General features: G+C 44.0%; 2 protein-coding genes across 3 annotated transcripts in view; both read right to left on the bottom strand.

Annotated features, from left to right (window-relative positions):
* LOC146672694 (uncharacterized) overlaps window positions 1–21,519 on the bottom strand; it is a 104,387-nt gene that overhangs the window by 66,349 nt on the left and 16,519 nt on the right. The window contains exons 4-5 of one of the 2 annotated variants that reach the window (XM_085387949.1): window positions 15,445–17,049; window positions 14,744–15,119 (exon numbers count right to left, since the gene is read on the bottom strand). In XM_085387949.1, coding sequence (XP_085244075.1) covers window positions 14,744–15,119; window positions 15,445–17,049 — 1,981 coding nt within the window. Of the gene's footprint in view, window positions 1–13,984; window positions 15,120–15,444; window positions 17,050–21,519 lie in introns of those variants that run through there. The other variant, XM_085387957.1, reaches the window with a different exon arrangement.
* Window positions 3,457–8,830, bottom strand: LOC146672695 (stonustoxin subunit alpha-like). Its single transcript, XM_085402599.1, has 3 exons — window positions 8,805–8,830; window positions 7,704–7,750; window positions 3,457–7,555 (listed from the first exon to the last, which is right to left on the bottom strand). Exons 1-3 carry the CDS (start codon window positions 8,828–8,830, stop codon window positions 7,014–7,016), a joined length of 615 nt encoding a protein of 204 aa, XP_085258725.1. The 3' UTR covers window positions 3,457–7,013.

Here is a 21,519-nt window from a genome sequence, read left to right as displayed (position 1 = left end):
GCAAGGATATACTTTTACTTATTGTGGCAGGGGTGTGGTCTCTGGCCTGCTGCAGTGGAGGCTGGTGGCGGGACGTTGGACGGCACAGGTGAGGGTGATGGAGCTCATGACTCTCCCCTTTATAGTGACGGAGGAGACTGGCGTGGGGGAAGCGTGTAGTGGAGGAAGCCGAGGAGAGAGCTGGTTTCTGGCTACAAAGACGGCGTCAAACCAGAAAAGATTGCTCGTGGTCAAATGTCAAAGGAGCTTGCAAAGAAAAGGGTCTGGACTTCTTTAAGTTACTTGAAGACGTTTCACCTCTCATCCGAGAAGCTTCTTCAGTTCTAAGGTCAAATGGTGGAGAGTCCCAGATATAAACCTAGTGGGAGTGACCCCCCAGAGGGACAAAAGGACCCCCTGATGATCCTCTAATCGCCTGAGCCAAGGTGTGAAATTGGGTGTGGGACCCAATCAGCCAGAGTTTCGGGTGAGTTCATTGTGAAACCTGGCCCCACCTTGTCATGCGAATTCCTGAGGTCAGATGGCCCAGGATGTGAGTGGGCGTTAAGGCGTCTGGGAAGGGATCTCAAAACTGGATTATAGATGGCAGAGAGTTGGTGTCGTAAACCCCCGCCTCTGTTCAAAGATGGTCGCTCACAGAGGACATAGATGGCTTCTTTCACTCCTCTTTCAAACCATCTGTCCTCTCTGTCCAAAACGTGAACATTGGCATCCTCGAAAGAGTGACCTTTGACCTTAAGATGCAGATGGACTGCTGAGTCTTGTCCTGTGGAGGTGGCTCTTCTGTGTTGTGCCATGCGCTTGTGAAGTGGCTGTTTGGTCTCTCCAATGTAGAGGTCTGGGCATTCCTCGCTGCACTGTACAGCATACACCACATTGTTAAGTCTGTGTTTTGGCGTTTTGTCTTTCGGGTGAACCAGTTTCTGTCTGAGCGTGTTGCTGGGTCTGAAATGCACCGGGATGTCATGCTTGGAGAAAACTCTCCTGAGTTTTTCTGATACTCCGGCTACATAGGGGATGACAATGTTGTTGCGTCTGTCTTTCTTATCCTCCCTCGCTGGTGTCTGATCTTCTTTTCTGATCTTCTTTTCTGCAGGACTGTTTTGAAAACACGGACTGGAGCGTGTTCGAACATCAGGACCTTGAAGAGCACACAACATCAGTGCTCTCATATATTAACTTCTGTGTCAACAGTGTCACTGTGGACAAACGTCTCCGGGTGTATTCCAACCAGAAACCCTGGATGACTAAAGAGGTCCAGGTCCTGCTGAAGCAACGTGACGCCGCTTTTAGATCCGGTGATGGTATGCAGTACAGTGCAGCCAGATCTCAGTTGAAAAGAGGCATCAGAGAGGCCAAGGCAGCGTACAAGAGAAGGATCGAAGACCACTTCACCACCAACAACTCACGACAGGTATGGCAGGGAGTTCAGCACTTAACCAACTACAAACCTGGCAATACCACGTTGACTGAGGGTAACGCGGAGCTTGCAGAGGAGCTGAACCACTTCTTCGCACGCTTCGAGGTGAAGGGACCAGAGGCAGCAGCAGCAAAAACATCGGACAGCAGCAGCCCAAGCCTCATAGTGCAGGAATATGAGGTGAGGCGCACACTGAGGGCAGTGAACCCCAGGAAGGCCACCGGACCAGATGGGGTAACCGCAAAGGTCCTAAAAGAGTGTGCAGACCAGCTGGCTGGGGTCTTCACTAAGATCTTCAACACTTCACTGTCCCAGTCCTGCATCCCGCCGTGCCTAAAGTCAGCCACAATTGTCCCACTGCCAAAGCGTACTAACATTAGCAGCCTCAACGACTACCGACCAGTTGCTCTAACACCTGTTATAATGAAGTGCTTTGAGAAACTGGTCCGACGTCACATCATGTCCTGCCTGCCACCCACACTCGACCCGCTCCAGTTTGCATACAGAGCTAACAGATCAACTGAAGATGCCATTGCTACAACGCTCCACACCACCATCTCTCACCTGGAAGTGCAGGGCCGTTACGCCAGGCTGCTCTTTGTTGACTTTAGCTCTGCTTTCAATACGATACTCCCGGACAGACTAATAGATAAACTGCTGGAAATTGGACTTCCTTCCACCACCTGCCGCTGGATCAGAGACTTCCTCTCAGACCGTGTACAGAGAGTTAGAGTGGGGCCTCATCTTTCCTCAGCCCTCAGCCTCAACACCGGCTCTCCACAAGGCTGTGTACTGAGTCCCCTACTGTACACTCTGTACACACATGACTGTGTTAGTTCCCACCCAGACAACACAGTCATCAAGTTTGCAGATGATACCACTGTGGTGGGGCTCATCTCAGGGGGAGATGAGACTGCATACAGAGCTGAAGTTCAGAGGCTGTCAGATTGGTGTGCAGACAACAACCTGGACCTCAATACCACCAAAACAAAAGAACTGGTAGTTGACTTCAGAAGGAGGAAGTCCGAGCTGCAGCCTGTCAGCATCAACGGGGAGTGCGTGGAAAGGGTCTCCAGTTTCAAGTTTCTGGGTGTGCACATAGACACAGACCTCCAATGGAGCTCTAACACCTCTGCGGTCTTAAAGAAGGCCCAACAGCGTCTCCACTTTCTGAGAATCCTCAGAAAAATGGACCTGAAGAAGGAGCTGCTGACCGTCTTCTACCGCTGCTCCATTGAAAGTGTGCTGACATATTGCATCGGTGTGTGGTTCTCCAGCTGCACCACAGCACACAGAAAGGCACTCCAGAGGGTCATCAACATGGCCCAAAAAATCATTGGACATCCTCTTCCCTCCCTGAAGGACCTGTACAGCACTCGCTGTCTCAAGAGGGCACGCAGCATCCTACGGGACTGCACACACCCAGGACACCGGGTGTTTAAGCTGCTGCCGTCTGGCAGGAGGTTCAGGCTGCTGAGGTCCCGAACAAATAGACTCAAGGACAGCTTTTACAACAGGGCAATAGCCCTGATCAATGTAAATAGCTGACCTGACTGGATACCTCCCTGGACTTTTTAGGGGGAGGTAACAATGTTTAAAACGATAACAATAATATTTATATTTATAACAAGGTGCAATAATAATTAATGTGCAATAATAACAGTGTGCAATACACATACACTTATTCTTCTTTTTTATACTAAGTTAATATACTGTGTTGTGTTGTTTGTTACGTTGTGATGTGTCATATCGTGTCGTGTTGTGTTATATGTAGTGCCGACGTAGGACAGTTTTTCCAATTTCATTGTACTACTGTACTATGTATGACTGTGCAATGACAATAAAGAGTTATCTTATCTTATCTTATCTTATCTTATCTTGTCAATCACCTGTGAATCAAACTGTGTGTGGCTCAGTTCATGTCACAGTGTTGTTTAGTATTTCTTCACTTGTCTCACTCTCCTTCTGTTCTGTCCATCAGGACGATCCTCAGCGCTTACACAGATCCTCCATCGATATTTTGGATCCAATCAGTGATCAGTTCTACGAGGAGGCCTGGATGTTCACCAGCGCTCGCTGTGCAGTGATGTGTGTGAAACCTCTGAGGACTCACACGTGTGTGCTTCAGCCCACACACACATATGAAGCACTGCGACCTCACACAGAAGTGTTTTACACATCCAGCCTGAATCCTGATCATTTCTACAGTTTATTAAGTTCAGCTTCACCTGAACATCAGTGATGAAGCTGCTCTGACTCCATCACAGCTCACAGCTGTTGGAATGAGTCAAACAATGAAGAAGGTTCAGAAACAGCTGATGATTTTACAGAAACATGATGCAAACATGAAAATGGACACATGATTTTTTATTAACAGAAACTGTTTATGTTTCACTGTGCATGACGTCATCAACACTGACACCAGGGGGCGCTCATCACCAGCCTGAGGAAGTGTGATAATGGGGGGAGACGCAGTGTTGTGTGTACTGCAGTCGGACAGAAGGAAAAACTTCCTCCTGAAAACATTTTCATCCTTCCCAAAAGTGTTTGAGTCAAATGTTACAAATATATAAATACAATAAAACACAGGGTCTTACATAAAATCAGTGATGCAGTTGTGCACTGAGCACCTTTCCAATGTTCCTTCCTCAGATGAGTCCAGCTGCTGAACACATTAACATCTGTATGTAAATGTAGCTGAGAACCAACCTGAGCACTGCTGGGAAAATACAAAGGCAACCATCAAAGTGCTGTATTATCTTATTTATTCTGAATGTTGACTTAGATCCACACCACGATTTATGAAACTATAGAACTAAACAACAATCGTCTGCTTCTTTAAAATTTCTTTCATTACATCAAACCAGTGAAAACTGAAAAAAACAAAGAGCTGTTAGCATGTTCAGACCAACTTTGAGACAGAGACTGTAAAGTTCTGCACTTTAAATCCTGCCTGTGTTCCTGCAAATGATTCACACTGAAAGTATCTTAGTTTAGTATTGAGTGAGCCACAAAGCAGCCTGATAGCTTTAAAACAGGAAAAGTAAATGAAATTGACAGTTTCAGTGTAGCTGGATCTATTATTGGGGGGTCATGACCCCCGTAACCCCGCCTGGTCCTGAGGTCAAATCCACCATCTTTGTTTCAGTGCTTCATGTTCTCCCGTGTTTGTGTGCGTCCTCTCCGGTACTCCGGCTTCCTCCCACAGTCCAAACACATGCAGTTAGTGGGGTCAGGTTAGCTGTGAGTGGTTGTGTCTCTGTGTTATTCCACCTTAATAAATGACTTCCTGTTAGCATGAAGTGCTTCTGTAGGACTGATGTCATTTTCATGGTTGGATCATTTAAATGAAGCTGGACTCAGATGCAGTAAATAAGCTGATTGATCATTAATGAATAAAGCTGGTCAAACTGCATCACGTGGACACATGTGATTGTGTGTTGTAGTATTGATCCCAATGCTGGTATCAGTCCTGGATCAATAACACTGGATGGATGCGTTCAGCATGGAGCCCCTGAGCTGTGTTACAGACAAACATGGAAACTGACAGGTCTGTGTCATTCACAGTCTGTAACACTTCTAAACAACAGAGGCTGACCCAAGTGCCTCAGAGCCAGGCACGCTCACATCACAGCTCTCTAAATAAGCCAGTTTCAAAATAAGAGCTGAAAGCTGTGTTTGCTTGTGTTAGCTTATTATTGTGGAGACTAACATTCAGTGATCATGTGTTCAGACTCATAATGATTACTCTCAGAAATCCTGATCTTTGTATTTACTGTGTGTTGGATCAATAAATGAGATTCATGGTATCACACAGCTGTGCTGCTGCTGATGTCAGCACATCTGGAACAATACGAGGTATCTGCTACCAGACTGAGCAGGACGTGAGACCTGTGGACTGTTTAAAGCTGTCCCTCCACAGCTCACTCAGACCTGATCCACACCTCAGTGATATTCTCTGACTTCCTCAGTAGAGACAGAAACCATTCAGATCTGGGACCATCAGCTGACTGATGATGTCACACAGACTGTGTTTTTCAGGAACAGTGATTCTGATGTGAGCCTGCTAGCTGACAGCAGACCTGATGTGTTAGCACATGTTCACATCTGTGAGGACAGACTGGACTCTTTGACTGCACCTTGGTTCTCCTCAGAGGTCTGTACAGGAGCATGTCCACCCCCACTGAAGATCTCAGTCACTGTGAAACATAGAAAGCTGCTTGTGTGGCCTCTGCCTCACATGTAGATACAGCTACAGGTTTCTCTGTCAGTCAGACTGAAACAGTGTCCTGATGCTGCATCATTCAGCTCTGTGCCCCAGTCAGCATCACTGGGAGCTACCAGTGTTTCTGCCCTTTTCCTGTAACACTACACTCAGCACAGGCTCAGCTGGTATCCAGTGTTGGACTTTGGCTTCAGCTGCTGTGATAGATCCTCTAACATAGATCAGCTCTGCTACATGTTGTTAGATAAGTGCAGCTGCTGTCATGTCCTGATGTTTCTCTGGCTCAGCAGCTTCTCCATCAGAGGTTCACATGGAGCTGATCCAGTATCTCCAGTAACTGTGTTCTGTGCCTCACTGGTTCATCCTTCTGTCTGTGTGACGTCAGTCAGATGTTGAAGTTAAACTCTGTAATCTTCACTGTGTCACAGAGTTCAGTGAGTCCCGTTATTCACAGTATCAATCAGATCATCAGAGAACAGCTGATCAGCAATCAGTGGTGCCAACAGCGCCTCCTGTGGTGAGAGGATGCAATAATGCAATGTAGCATTTTTCCACTGAACACTTGCAGTCATAGAAACTGTCTGTTGGATCTGTGTGACGTTGCTTTCTTGGTTAGAGTTCCTCACAAATGTCCAGATGATTCTTCTAATGAGGCGTCGACCATGTTTTCAGCTCTTTGGAAGAAAACGTCGCCCTTTGCCATCCTTACTTTTCTTTGACTTCTTCAAATGCAGCTGAACTCCAGCTGGTATTTTCTTGGACTTTGCAGCTGTTTCTGGTCATCAGTTCATTCCTGCAAACCTCTGAAGCTGAACAACAATGATGCTGCATTGCTGGCTGATCCCAAAAGGTTGATTCTGTTCATCTGGACGTTTTCAGAAACGTTTGCTCACTGATCAGGTGACTTCTTCAGTCTCAGCTGACTGCAGCTTTACAACCTTACAAACAGCACATTTGCACAATGACTGAAAGCAGCAGCACCTGATATATATGATACTAATATAATACATATACATATATAATCCATACTAATGATGAAGGAACTGAGCTCACAGTCCATTGTTCATTCAGTGAACTACTCAGTTTATTTTGGGCCTCAGAAATGCTCACTCTGTTTGTACATCACTGTCAGCAATAGACTCATTCTGCTGTGTGGACAGGAACACATGTGACATCACTTCCTGTTTGTTTGTGACTGAAGAGGAAGAAGTTTACAAGGAATCATTTAGAAGAGTTTCAAACATCAACTGATTGAATCCATGAATCTGAAAACGTGTTTGTGAGTGAAAGAGACAGACATGTACAGACTGAACTATCTGTTCAACAGTCAGAGTGTTTCTGTAACAGGAGACACTCTTTACACTCCACTCAGCACAGGGACACTGAGGAACCAGGAAACCAGACCATAAACCCAGGATAAAGAGTTTGAGTGAATGTGGTGTTGAAGGTGTGGAGGTAGATCAGAGTGTCAGAGGAGACTCTGTAGAAGGACAGAGTGCCAGCAGGACAGTCCACATACACTGCTGCTCTGTTAGAGACAGAGGAGGAGGAGGAGGAGGAGGAGGAGATGGATGTTTTTATTTTATTGTGCCTGACAGACTGAGGACCACGATCAGAGCAGAACAGACTCCAGGACTGATCATTCCATCCAAACCAACAGTCATAACTGTCTCCTTTCCTTCTGATGCTTCTGTAACTCACTGATATACAAACGTCTCCTCTCCACTCGACCTCCCAGTAACAGCGACCAGTCAGACCATTTCTACACAGCAGCTGATGAACATCATCAAATCTGTCTGGATGATCAGGATATGACTGAACCTCCTCCACATGTGTCACCTTCCTGTTGTTGTCAGACAGTTGGAGCTTTGTGTTCACTGTGTTTGTGTCGATTGTGAGTTGACAGGAATCTGATGGAGAGAACAAACACAATCCAGCTGCAGTTATTGATCCATCATCTGTTCATTGATTGACACTTTGATGATGACTCCTGACATGATGAAGATGGTTGAATGTGTGCTGCTTTGTTTTCATGAATCCCATTAAAAACACACTTACACTTCCTCAGACCTGGTCTCAACCATCGGACTCCAGCAGGCTCCACCCTGAAAGGAGGAGGGGGGTCAGAGCAGCACAGTCAGCATGCACACATGGACATTACATGGCTCTCACACACACACTGTTACACACTGAGCTCAAAGCTCGGCTCCACTGTTTTATTCAAAGAAATCTACATTTATTTATCAGCACATTTAAAAACAGGTTGAGCCAAAGTGCTGCACAGAGTAGAGAGAAAATAGGAAACATACACAGTAATGACTATAAAGACTGGTCAGGATTGAAAGCTACAGAGTACAAATGTGTTTCCAACCGGCTTTTAAAAATGTCCAGTGTTGGTGACGACCTGATGTGAAGGGCGACTGTTCCAGAGTTTGGCTGCAGCCATCGATAAAGCTCACCTCTGTTTTTACGTCTAGTTCTGGTCAGAAGCTGCTTATCTGCAGACCTGAGGGCTCCACTTGGATTATTTTGTTAAAGAGAGATAAGATGGAGCCAATCCATTCACAGATTTAAAGACAACCAGATCTGGAAGTGGATTCTACCACGTACTGGTAACCAGTGGAAAAAGCTGGTGATGGGTCGTCTAGCACAGACCCACCGCTGGAACCAGACAATTGATGAGGGAGAGAACTGTGACAGCGCCGTTCCTTCACTTGACCTCAGTCGCTCTCGTCTGCTCCCTCGTAACACTGCTCTTTATTGAGCTTACATGAATATGCACAAGTTCATTAACATATGACGTCTTACACAGGTATGAACAAAGAGTACCAGTCTGTGCATAGTGTGTGTGTGTGTGTGTGTGTGTGTGTGTGTGTGTGTGTGTGTGTGTGTGTGTGTGTGTGTGTGTGTTCCAGATGTGACCCTGTGACCCCAAAGCTGGTGCTAAGAGTCCAGCGGCCCCCCTAACAAAGGGCTCTTATACTTAACCAGACGCAGAGTAGGTGTCCTCCTACACCAGGGGTCTCAAACTCGCGGCCCGCGGGCCAATTGCGGCCCGCAGGACGATAGTTTTTGGCCCCACCTTAATATGAAAATGTAATGTTAGTTTGATAACGTATGACACTTTACAGTGTTGTGGGCGGAGCTGAATTAACCCACCAATCAGGGTTGGATATGGATCTCATGGGACACCAGCCGGGCTTGATGCAAGCAGGGAAACATTTCTCAATGAGTCAAAGTTCCAGCAGCGTTGCCCTGGAGTGTTTCTTTCTTTCCTGTACCTGGCTGGCTTCCTCCTTTCTATTGGGCAAACGCCGACATTCGCCCCAGCGCGCTGCGTTCACAACACTTCAAAAAAACTTGTTTTTTTAAGTTGCTGCCCAGCGGGACATTATACATATATAGATTTATACACACGTCAGTGGGATTTAAAGTTATTTTTCCACAGAGAGAGATCTCATATTAACTCTCACAGTGATGCGTAGGCGGCGGGATAAAAGAAAAGTCATGAACTCAATGCAGCCCAATTTAGTTTGCAGTCACATAGCGACGTCCCACCACCAGCCTCCACTGCAGCAGGCCAGAGACCACACCCCTGCCGCAATAAGTAAAAGTATATCCTTGCTTTACCCTTAATGCTAAATATGCTAAATTAACCGCTGCCTTTGCCCCTTTGGGATTATTCTTATGTCACTGGGATGTTGACCTTTGACCTTCACATTAGAGAGATGGGCAGACATAATTAGTGTATGAATTTTAAAGTAACAGGTAATAAAGAGAGTGTAGCAAATGTAGTCAGGTTTATTACTCTGTATCACACATGAGTGCCCGAGGGAGGCGGGGCTGACTGGGGAGACACAGGAAACAAAGAGACAGGGCTGACTCGACATGAAACGATGAAACGTGGGACACGGGAACAGAAACTAAACACAGGCTGAAATGAACACTGAGGGAGGGAGAACTAAGATTACTGAGAGCCTGATAAATAAGAAGAACAAAAACCAAGAAAAACAAGAGTCAAAGAAAACCAAAAACACAAAGCATTGGGCCAGGACCCACTGCGGTTGTGGGATTCATCGGGAAACTAGCGGATGATACCGTGGAGACAAAGACTATCACAACGTTTCCCAACCAGAAGCCGTGGGTGGATAAAACCATCCGCGACGCTCTGAGATCCCGCACCGCTGCCTACAACACGGGACTCAAGACGGGGGACATGGACCCGTACAAAGCCGCGTCATATAACGTGCGGAGGGCGGTGAAAGAGGCGAAGCAGCGCTACGGGAGGAAACTAGAGTCACAACTCCAACAGAGTGACTCTAGGAGCCTGTGGCGGGGACTAAGGACAATAACGGACTATAAAGCACCAACAACCGGTATGACGAACGCGGCCGTGACTCTGGCAGACGAGCTGAACACTTTCTATGCTCGCTTCGAGGCTGCAGCTAAGGTCTCCAACAATGCTAGTGTTAGCGGCGCTAACGGCTGCAGACAGGAAGATACTGCTAGCACCGGAAACGTGCTCGTCATCTCCGAGCATGAAGTAAGGAGAGCCTTCAAGAGAGTGAACACCAGGAAAGCAGCAGGACCAGACGGCATCCCAGGTCGTATCCTAAGAGACTGCGCATACCAGCTAGCTCCTGTGTTCACTGAGATATTCAACATCTCTTTATCTCAGTCGGTGATCCCCACATGCTTCAAAGAGTCCATCATTGTTCCTGTCCCGAAGAAACCCCACCCTGCTTCTCTCAATGACTATCGCCCTGTAGCCCTCACCTCAGTAGTGATGAAGTGCTTTGAACGCCTGGTCAGAGACTTCATCATTTCTTCACTACCAGACACACTGGACCCACTACAGTTCGCTTACCGTCCAAATCGTTCCACAGACGATGCCATCTCTCATCTCCTCCACACATCACTCACTCACTTGGACACTAGAAGGGGGAATTATGTTAAAATGCTCTTCATAGACTACAGCTCTGCATTTAACACCATAATTCCCTCCACACTCACCACCAAGCTGGAGCATCTGGGACTCAGCTCATCTATGTGTCAGTGGATCTCCAACTTCCTAACTGGCAGACCACAGGCAGTAAGGATGGGCGGACATGTCTCAGCCTCCACCACTCTCAGCACTGGAGCCCCCCAGGGGTGTGTTCTGAGCCCCCTGCTGTACTCTTTGTACACATATGACTGTGTGGCCACTACCAGCTCCACCACCATCATCAAGTTTGCTGACGACACCGTCGTGGTGGGCCTGATCTCTGATAACAACGAGACGGCCTACCTGAAGGAGATTAGGAATCTGGAGAACTGGTGCCAGAGGAAAAACCTCCTTCTAAACGTCAGTAAGACAAAGGAGCTGATAGTGGACTTCAGCACTAAGCAGGAGAGGAACTACCAGACCCCTGTCATCAACGAGTGCCCAGTGGAGAGAGTGGACAGCTTCAAATACCTCGGAGTTCACATCACGCAGGACCTGTCATGGTCCTGTCACATCAACACCGTGGTGAAAAAGGCCCGACAGCGTCTCTACCACCTCAGACGCTTGAGAGACTTCCAACTGCCCTCCAAGGTGCTCAGGAACTTTTACTCGTGCACCATAGAGAGCATCCTGGCGGGAAACATCTTAACCTGGTTCGGGAACAGCACCATGCAGGACAGACGAGCTCTACAGAGGGTTGTGCGGTCAGCTGAGCGCACCATCCGCTCCGAGCTCCCTGACCTGCACTCAATCTACAACAGGCGGTGCTGGACCAAGGCCAGGAAGATCGTGAAGGACCTCAGCCATCCCAACAACAGACTGTTCTCTCTGTTGAGGTCAGGAAAGCGATTCCGCTCCCTGAAGACCAACACAGAGAGACTGAGGAGGAGCTTCTTCCCGCAGGCGATACGGTCTCTCAATCACACCACCACACAGTACTGACCCACACATATGGTTCTTTCACACACACTGGACTTTCTGGACTTTGGTTTTGCACAACACTGGTCACTATATTCTTCATTTCCGGTTAATACTTGTACAGCTGCTGTTATTGTGTATATATTTATTTATATTTAGATTTCTTCATACATTCTTATATAGTTCTATATTGTGTATTGTGTATTTTGTTGTACAGTTATTTTATTTTAAACTTTAATTTATATATTTATCTTTATCTTATTCTTCCCAGTTAAATTTACCCTTCATTCTAATTTGTGTTGTACAGTTATTTCATTTTTAACCTTAATTTATATTCTATTCCTTCCTAGTTAAATTTACCCTTTTTAATTTTTCATATTTATTTCCTATCTTATTCATAGCCTTTTCCTTTTTTGTTTTCTTTAGGTCACGAGCAGTTGTCCAAGCATTTCACTACATATCGTACTGTGTATGACTGTGTACGTGACAAATAAAATTTGAATTTTATATGTGATAAAAACATTAAAAACTGCTCAGATGTTGAAATCTTTCTACGTATACTTTAGGTTCAGCTCTCCAGCCTGGCATTTGGTTAAGCATGATTCAAACATTTGATTTTGTTTAACTGGTTTTAATTATAGTTACTTTTTGTGAACATTTGTTGCAGCATTTAAAAATACATCATTTATTTTCAAACTTTTATTTGATTTAGAGCATCATATTTGACCAAAGTAAATGTTTTAATTTCATATAAAATAACTGAAGCAGTGAACTAAATATCTGAAATCTTTCCTTCCTTAAAAGTTATAATCCTACTTAAGTTATAGTGCAAACGCTTAAGCAACAAATATACTTGATGCTAATTAATTAATATTTCCCTTTGATGTTGCAACTATGCGGTCACTTCTGTCTTTAAACAAAATAATATTTTCCAGTTACAGAAATCATAAAGTCCAAACTAAAGTGCTACTGTTGCTATATGCATTTTATATAAATCATGGATGATGGTCCTGACATGAAGGAAGAGAAAGTTACAGGTTGCATCCTTTGACTTTGTCTCCGTGCCTTTGGGCGATTTTCAGAAGGACAGATGTTTCTGTTCAATTCTTAAATCAATTTTTTCAAACACAAACACTATTTTAAAGCTTCTAGAGAGTAAAATATTAATGATAATTATAATAACAATAATAAAAACAAAAGCTCTCAGATCCATCAAACCAAGCAGCAGAAAGAACAATAACTGAAGAGAAAACTTTAACCTTGTAGACTTCATTATGTTCCAGCTGCTCTACAGACGCTGTGACCTCGAACTTAAGCAGGTCGTAACGTATGTGCAGCTCAATAACTTCATAATCAGACCCTGTGGTATTTAGGCAGCAGAACAACTAAGAATAACAACTACAAATAATGTTTTTAGGTTTCTGTTGTACTGCAAGGTTCTGTACAGGAGAACCAAACCAAGAGCAAATATTACGTCTCATTTACACCTGAGCACGAAGAGCCATCAACATTTAGCAAATTGAATCATCTTTGTTTAGATGCAAGAAGAATCATATAGAAATGAAAAAGTAGAAATAGAAATCCAGAGCAAAGATATCCTCTAATTCAGCGTAGCACATGTGCAGCTGCTGCGATTCACGTAAGCATTCGGCTCGTCGCTGTTGCAGATTTTTCTCTCGCTGTTCTGGCTCACAGCGCTGCAAACACAAAAATAAATATCCCCAAAGGTGTGAAAGGGAGCTAATTAGTAAGAGTATTGTTACTCTCCGCAGGAGTAGTCCAGCAGTAGAAATCAGTCCAATAACAAGGTGTGTAACATCTAGCAGGGTGACAGAAAAACCCAGGGTAACTTCTAAGGACCTCAACGTCTCTCACATTGTGTTTTTTAAACATGCTTCCATTCGTCACTTCAGTCTTTACTCTGAAATACAGGAAGAGAAATCATGGCTGAAACAATTTCTCATGAAACCAGGGGTGTGGTCCAACAGTCAGTTTGGTGAGGAAGGTTCCTAACTGAGAGAAGTGACCCAGAAGTATCTGTGTAGCAGCCACAATGAATCCAGATCATGAGCTTTATTAACTGATCAAAGTCTCTTCTTTCATCTTCTGTATCATTCAGTTTGCATTGGTAATGCCCATTATTGTAATGCTTTTTTAAGACGAGCAAAACTTTATTTCACTTTGGGTTAGCTGGGATAAGTGATGGATGGAGGGAATTTTACTTCAGCCACAGAAATCCTAAACAGGAAGGAGGAGCAGAGTTACAGTGGATCACTATCCAGCAGGGAAACAAGGTTTATTTCAATTTCTTGGCCATGAGTGAGATTTACTGAGTGGGCAAATTAGGGAGACGACACCATCAGATCCCGAGCCCTCCATGTGTTAATCAAGAGACGGCTGCTGTGCTACATCCATAAATAATGAATAAATTAGGAGCTAAAGCTGAAAGGACAGTTTATTTGTACCATCTTCACGTGAACACATTCAAGAACATCACAGATGAAGAAACATTAAAAACTTCCACACTACATAAAGCAAGAAAAATAGTTTTTCTTTCAGGTGGTTTCAGAAAAACAGAAACATCAAACATCTCCAAGACTCTCTTTGAAAGAACTAAAAACCTTTGTTCTCATGGTCCAATCATGAGTGAACTCCCCGATGAAGCCTTGTGTGCTAAAACATGTCAGAGTTTTAAAGGTTAAACATGAGTTTCCAAAACGTTTTGCTGGAGAACAATGAACTATTTGACTGAGTTTCAATCATTTACAGACGAGCAAAACCAGGACAGAGAAAAAAGGACAAAACTGACTCAGTAAAACAACAGAAAAGAAGATCCCATGTAGATCTGTATTATGTAGAAGTTCAGCCCAGCAACCAGTTCAGTTCAACACAAGTTTAAATGATTCTATCTGAACTCTGTGGAGCCTGATCTCAAGCTTTTTGAGTCTGACACAGAAACCAGAGGATCTTTCTGTGTCTTCAGATTCACTGTGATCCAGTGATGGGAGTGATTTCAGCCCTGAGTGATCGCGCTGATGTTTGCACAGAGCAGACAATGAGGTGAATGTTTGGGCACATTGGTAACAGTGAAACAGTTTATTAGTAACGTGGGATCGTTTGTGTGCAGAGTATGAACTGAGATTCCTGAAGCTCTTGTCACACTGGTCACAGCTGTAGTTTCCTTCCATGTGTGTACGTTCATGAATGTTACGATGACCTGAATGTGAGAAGCTTCTCTCACAGTGTCTGCACTTGTGTGGTTTCTCTCCTGTGTGGACTCGTTCGTGTGATTTAAGATGACCTTCAGTGGTGAAAGATGACCCACACTGATCACAGAGGTGCTTTTTAACCCCACTGTGAATCAGTTCATGTCGTTTTAACTCACTTGGTGTGGTGAAGCTTCTCCCACATTCTTTGCAGTATTTCAGTTTGTCTCCAGTGTGTCTACGTTGATGTAGTTTTAGGGTCTTTTGCTGACTGAAAGTTTTTCCACAGAGGTCACAATGAAAGTCTTTCCCACCACCACAGTGATGACAGGGTTGAGAACTGGATCCATCTGTGTCGCTCTGCTTCTAAACAAAGACACAAAGACAGTGTAAGTCAGTCCTTCAACATTTGTATCCTGAACGTCGCCTGAAATAAAGAGCATCTCTGCAGACGTCCAACTACATTTGACTGTTTCAGTTAACACACTCAGTTTACTGGGCTGCAATAACTACAATACTACCACCATAATACTACAGTAATACTAAAATCATAACTGAAAGGAAAATCTGAATAATCACTCAGAGCTGCTTTTCCATGCAGTAGAATTGCTAACATGCTAACACAGTTTAATGAGCAGAGTTGTTCCAAACAGTCAGGCTAAAATGACAAGATAACAATATAAATACATACCTCACAGTAGCTGCACTTGTAGAGTCTCTTTCTGGTGTGGATCTGTTGGTGTTCTCTCAGGTAACGTGGAGCTTTAAAAGTCTTCTCACACAGGTCACATCGATAAGGTCTCTCCTCAGTGTGGGTAAACATGTGTCGTTGTAAGACTGAGTCTGTTGTAAACTGTTTGCCACACTGTTCACAGCAGTACACATCATGTCTGGTGTGAATGCGTAGGTGTGTATTTCGGCTTCCTCTCCGGCTGAAAGTTTTTCCACAGATGTCACAGCTGTATGCCTTAATTCCAGAGTGGGTAACTACATGCCTCTGTAAGCTGCTACTGTGAGTAAAAGCTCTGCCACACTGATCACAGCTGTACGCTTTAACTCCACTGTGGATGAGTTGGTGTTTTTTTAGAGAATCCTTCCAGGAAAAAGACTTTCCACACAAGTCACAGCTGAACGGTCTCTCTCCAGTGTGGATGACCTGATGCTGTTTTAGTGAAGCCTTCAGAGTAAACTCCATCCCACACTCGTCACAGCTGTATGGCTTAATTCCAGAGTGGGTAACTAGATGACTCTGTAAGTTGCTACTGCGAGTAAAAGCTCTGCCACACTGATCACAGCTGTACGCTTTAACTCCACTGTGCATGAGTTGGTGTTTTTTTAGGTAACCCTTCAAGGAAAAAGACTTTCCACACAAGTCACAGCTGAACGGTCTCTCTCCAGTGTGGATGACCTGATGCTGTTTTAGTGAAGCCTTCTCAGTAAAACCCTTCCCACACTCGTCACAGCTGTACGCTTTAACTCCAGTGTGGATGACCTGATGCTGTTTTAGTTTAGCCCTCACAGTAAAACCCTTCCCACACTCGTCACAGCTGTATGGCTTAATTCCAGAGTGGGTAACTACATGCCTCTGTAAGTGGCTACTGTGAGTAAAAGCTCTGCCACACTGATCACAGCTGTACGCTTTAACTCCACTGTGGATGAGTTGGTGTTTTTTTAGGTAACCCTTCAAGGAAAAAGACTTTCCACACAAGTCACAGCTGAACGGTCTCTCTCCAGTGTGGATGACCTGATGCTGTTTTAGTGAAGCCTTCTCAGTAAAACCCTTCCCACACTCGTCACAGCTGTACGCTTTAACTCCAGTGTGGATGACCTGATGCTGTTTTAGTTTAGCCCTCACAGTAAAACCCTTCCCACACTCGTCACAGCTGTATGGCTTAATTCCAGAGTGGGTAACTACATGCCTCTGTAAGTGGCTACTGTGAGTAAAAGCTCTGCCACACTGATCACAGCTGTACGCTTTAACTCCACTGTGGATGAGTTGGTGTTTTTTTAGGTAACCCTTCAAGGAAAAAGACTTTCCACACAAGTCACAGCTGAACGGTCTCTCTCCAGTGTGGATGACCTGATGCTGTTTTAGTGAAGCCTTCTCAGTAAAACCCTTCCCACACTCGTCACAGCTGTACGCTTTAACTCCAGTGTGGATGACCTGATGCTGTTTTAGTTTAGCCCTCACAGTAAAACCCTTCCCACACTCGTCACAGGTGTGTTTTTTCTCTCCCTTTCTTCTGTGAGGTTTGTCGGCCTCCTGAGAGCGCTGACTTCTGGCTCCATGTTGGTCCTGCAGTGACAGAGATACAAACAGAGGCAGTGAGTGAAATGCAGTCGTGGAACAAACTCAACCTTCAAACTCCATTAACACTAGTTTTAAACCTGAAGGTGGAGCGTGGCACCAAACACCTTAAAGGTCTCTTATCCCCACCTGCTGGTAGTTCTAACACATTACATCCAACCTGCTGTTAAAGATAATTCATGACTGTTCAAACACTAAAATCATGCACACACACACACACACACACACACACACACACACACACACACACACACACACACATTATTTTATAATTTAGATTATTTTGTTGTTTCCTATTACATATTTCTATAATTTGTATAGATTTATACAGAATTATTCAGTGATAATAAATCCTATGTTTGTTTATTTTAAAGGAACCCCGTTAGCTTCCACAACAGATGTTGCTCGTCTTCCGTCAAATACTCACATAAAATATTACACAATAAAGTGGATTCAAGATATCCACATAATTTCACTCTTACATCCACAGTGAGGTTTCACAATTGTTCAAATATAAGCAATCAATAAGTGACGGAAGTGACGAGTAAGGTAAGCGGAGTGACGAGTAAGGTAAGCGACCCATGTTGTAGGTGACGTCAGACGCCGGAGATTTGGCGGAATAAAAAAAAAGCAAATGGTAGCACAGAGTTTAACAAAGGTTTTTCAAGCTTCAGTATTACCAAATATACTAATCGATTGTCATATAACTAACAACATCTGTTCTATCATCTCTAACACCCTGGAGGACAACGGGGAGAGTTTAGACGCTCTCCAAGATTACATCGACCGCTGTTTTCAAGATCTAGTAATGAAGAAGGCCCTCAGTGCATCCTCCCCGACCAAAATTGAGACGCCGTCATCGAAGAGATGTCGCCCGGCAGACTCCCCCGGTACAACATCGCCTGCCGGCAAAGACATCGCAGACATCCTGGAGTCAATCGACAAGCGATTGTCCAGTTTCGATGCGAGGCTGGCCCTGGTGGAGATTTTACACCGGGAATTTAAATCTCTGAGAGAATCCCTGGAATTCAGCCAGCAGCAGGTGGAAACGCTTGCTGCTGAAAATGCCACGCTACGGGAGTCGGTCAAATCTCTCACCGATAACGTGACCCAGCTAAACATTGAAAATAAAAAAATAAAAGAGTCCGTTATCGATCTACAAGCCCGTAGCATGAGAGATAATCTTGTGTTCTCTGGTATTCCAGAATCTACCGGAGAGGATGCGGAGGCAACGGTGAAAAGCTTCAGCAAAATCCACCTGAAGCTGCCGGAGGACATCGTAAAGAACATCGACTTCGATAGAGTACATCGCTTGGGGGGCGTGAGGTCGCGGACCGGGAGACCACGGCCTATTGTGGCCAAATTCGGGCAATTCAAACAGAAGGAACAGGTGAAGAGTCGCGGCAGAGAGCTGAAAGGAACGGACTTCAGCGTGAACGACCAGTTCCCCAAAGAGATCCTGGAACGACGCAAGGTCCTGTTCCCAGTTCGACGTAGCTTCATCCAGAAAGGCTCCCGTGCTGTCATCGCCGTGGACCGGCTCTACGTGGACGGACAGCTGTACCGCGACCCCGGCACCACACTGTGGTTATACTGACTGCACTCCAGATAAGAACCCGCTACACTCTTTTCTTATTCATTCACACTTTCTCCTTTAACATGGGTTTAACCTAGTAATATCAATATGATGTCATAGCAGATATAACACCGTCACCCTCCGTCATTGCTTTAATTGGAATGTTTCCGTTTCGTTTCTTTTTTTTGTTGTTGCTCACAGTTCATGTGGTTTCTTTCTTTCTCTTGTCTTTCACTGCTGTGATCACCTACTTCCCCACTCACCTACAAACAACACCCTCTATTTCCTCCATATTTTCACACCACGATCACGCAAACACATCCGCTCAACGGCAGCACATTCACAACAGCCTCACAGCACGCACAGACTTGCAGGACACATAAGCAAGCCACGCTTGTTCATATTAGTGAATATTCACACATAGTCAGACTTATGGAGCCTCTCACCACACTTTTTTTTCTCTCTCTCTCTTTCTATTTACAAACAAGGGATGTTTCCACACTCTCTCCACCTGTCTAAACGAAACACCCAGCGTACATCATTCGACATACACACACAATTATGGGCATGCTGAGGTTTGTCACATGGAATGTAAATGGAGCTGGCACCAGAGGAAAGAGGTTAAAGATATTTAACCAGCTTAAAAAACTACAGGCAGATGTTTTATTACAAGAAACTCACAGACCTGTCACAGGTTTAAACGAACTTAAAACACCTGAGTTTCCTAACGTGTTTGCAGCCTGTTATAATTCTAGACAACGGGGAGTAGCAATTTTAATACATAAAAATGTTAATTTTACAGTACTCGATACAGTTATAGATCCAGAGGGTAGATTTCTAATTATTAAACTATCAATATTGAACAAAAAACTATGTATTGTAAGTATATATGGTCCAAATGTTGATGAACCCTCATTCTTCCACGGATTTTTTAGTGCACTCTCTGAGCACCTCGATTGCGCACTCATTCTTGGCGGTGACCTCAACCTTGGACTAAATGAAGAAATGGATAGGCTCAACACAACAGGAACTCAGCGCAATTGGCAATCCACAAATATAATCAAACAGTATATGAGCGACTTTGGCCTTCGCGATGCATGGCGCTCCCTTCACCCCAACAGTAAGGAATATACTTTTTTCTCGCATGTTCATCACTCTTACTCTCGTCTGGATTATTTTTTGGTCACCAGCTCACTGCTGAGTGACATTTCAGACACTGAGATTCATCCTATAGCTGTCAGCGATCATGCTCCTGTATCTTTAACACTAATGCACAAGAATAATACTACGCTAAGTAAAAACTGGAGATTTAATACATCACTGCTTAAAGATGAAGACTTTATTACATATTTTAAAAAGGAATGGACTTCATATTTAGACTTTAATGACACTCCCGGAATATCTGCTTCTGTTCTATGGGAAGCAGGGAAAGCTGTGATGAGAGGTAAAATAATTTCTTTCTCATCACACAAAAAGAAAGAAGAAAACAAAAATATTCAGGAATTAGAAAAAAACATAAAATCACTAGAAGAAGCCTATGCGTGCGACCAAGATCAGGAAACATTGAACAAAATATGCAAGACAAAACTAGAATTAAATGAAACTATTAATAAAAAAAAACACAATTCCTTATACAAAGACTTCGCTTGCAGAATTTTGAACACAGTAACAAATCAGGCCGATTTCTAGCTAACCAGTTAAAAATAAATAAAGAAAAAACAACTATATGTGCTGCTAAAGATTTATCGGGGAACACAATATATGACCCTGGAAGAATAAACAACATTTTTAGGGATTTCTATGAAACTTTATACTCACCACAAATAAACCCATCTAAAAATGAAATTGATCGGTTTCTTGACAACGTAACTCTCCCAAAATTACTAGACAGTCAAGCAATGGAACTGGATTCGCCACTGACGCCAAGTGAATTCCAGGAAGCCCTGATAAGTATGCCCAATAATAAGGCTCCAGGCTCCAGGTCCAGACGGCTTCCCTGCAGAATTCTACAAAGAATTCTGGACAATTCTGGCACCAGTATTCCACGGAATGTTGCAAGAAATCAAGGAAAATGGCAGACTACCACCAAATATGAATTCTGCCAACATTAGTCTCCTGCTAAAACCAGGCAAAGACCCTTTATTTCCCTCAAGCTATCGTCCAATTTCTCTTTTAAATGTAGACCTTAAAATAATCTGCAAAGCTCTCTCAAAGAGATTAGAGAAAATAACCCCCCTCTTAATTCATCCTGACCAAACTGGTTTCATAAAAGGTCGGCACTCCTCAACAAACACTCGTAGATTACTTAATTTAATAGACTACTCATACAATAAAAACATCGAAACCATAATATTTTCTTTAGATGCAGAAAAAGCATTTGACAGAGTTAACTGGAAATTTTTATTCGCAACTTTACACAAATTTGGTTTCGGAAACTCTTTTATAAACTGGATAAGAATATTATACAATTCCCCAACAGCTCGTATCAGAACAAATGACCAGACATCCTCCAGCTTCTGTCTCCTGAGGGGCACCAGACAGGGATGCCCACTCTCCCCTTCACTTTTTGCAATTTTTATCGAACCTCTAGCAGCAGCATTTAGACAGGCTACAACAATTAAGGGCATAAAATGTAAGAACATAGAGCATAAAATCAGTCTCTATGCGGATAATGTGTTGCTTTTTCTGCAAAACACACAAACCAACCTCTCTGAGGTAATTACTCTAATAAACTGGTTTTCAAGAGTTTCAGATTATTCAATTAACTGGCCAAAATCTACAGTTCTCCCCATTAACTGCTCCTTCCATAATTCTTCCTCTGCCCCACTGCAATCCGAAAATATTAAACATTTAGGTATTAATGTTTCTCCTAAGCTTTCAGA

Source organism: Rhamphochromis longiceps, linkage group LG3, assembly GCF_057381845.1.
Source record: "Rhamphochromis longiceps isolate RC_006_pf linkage group LG3, R_longiceps_female_GT1.1, whole genome shotgun sequence".
Classification (NCBI taxonomy): Eukaryota; Metazoa; Chordata; class Actinopteri; order Cichliformes; family Cichlidae; genus Rhamphochromis; species Rhamphochromis longiceps.
The sequence above is the reverse complement of the archived record's forward strand: the minus strand, read 5'-3'. Positions and strand labels throughout refer to the sequence as shown.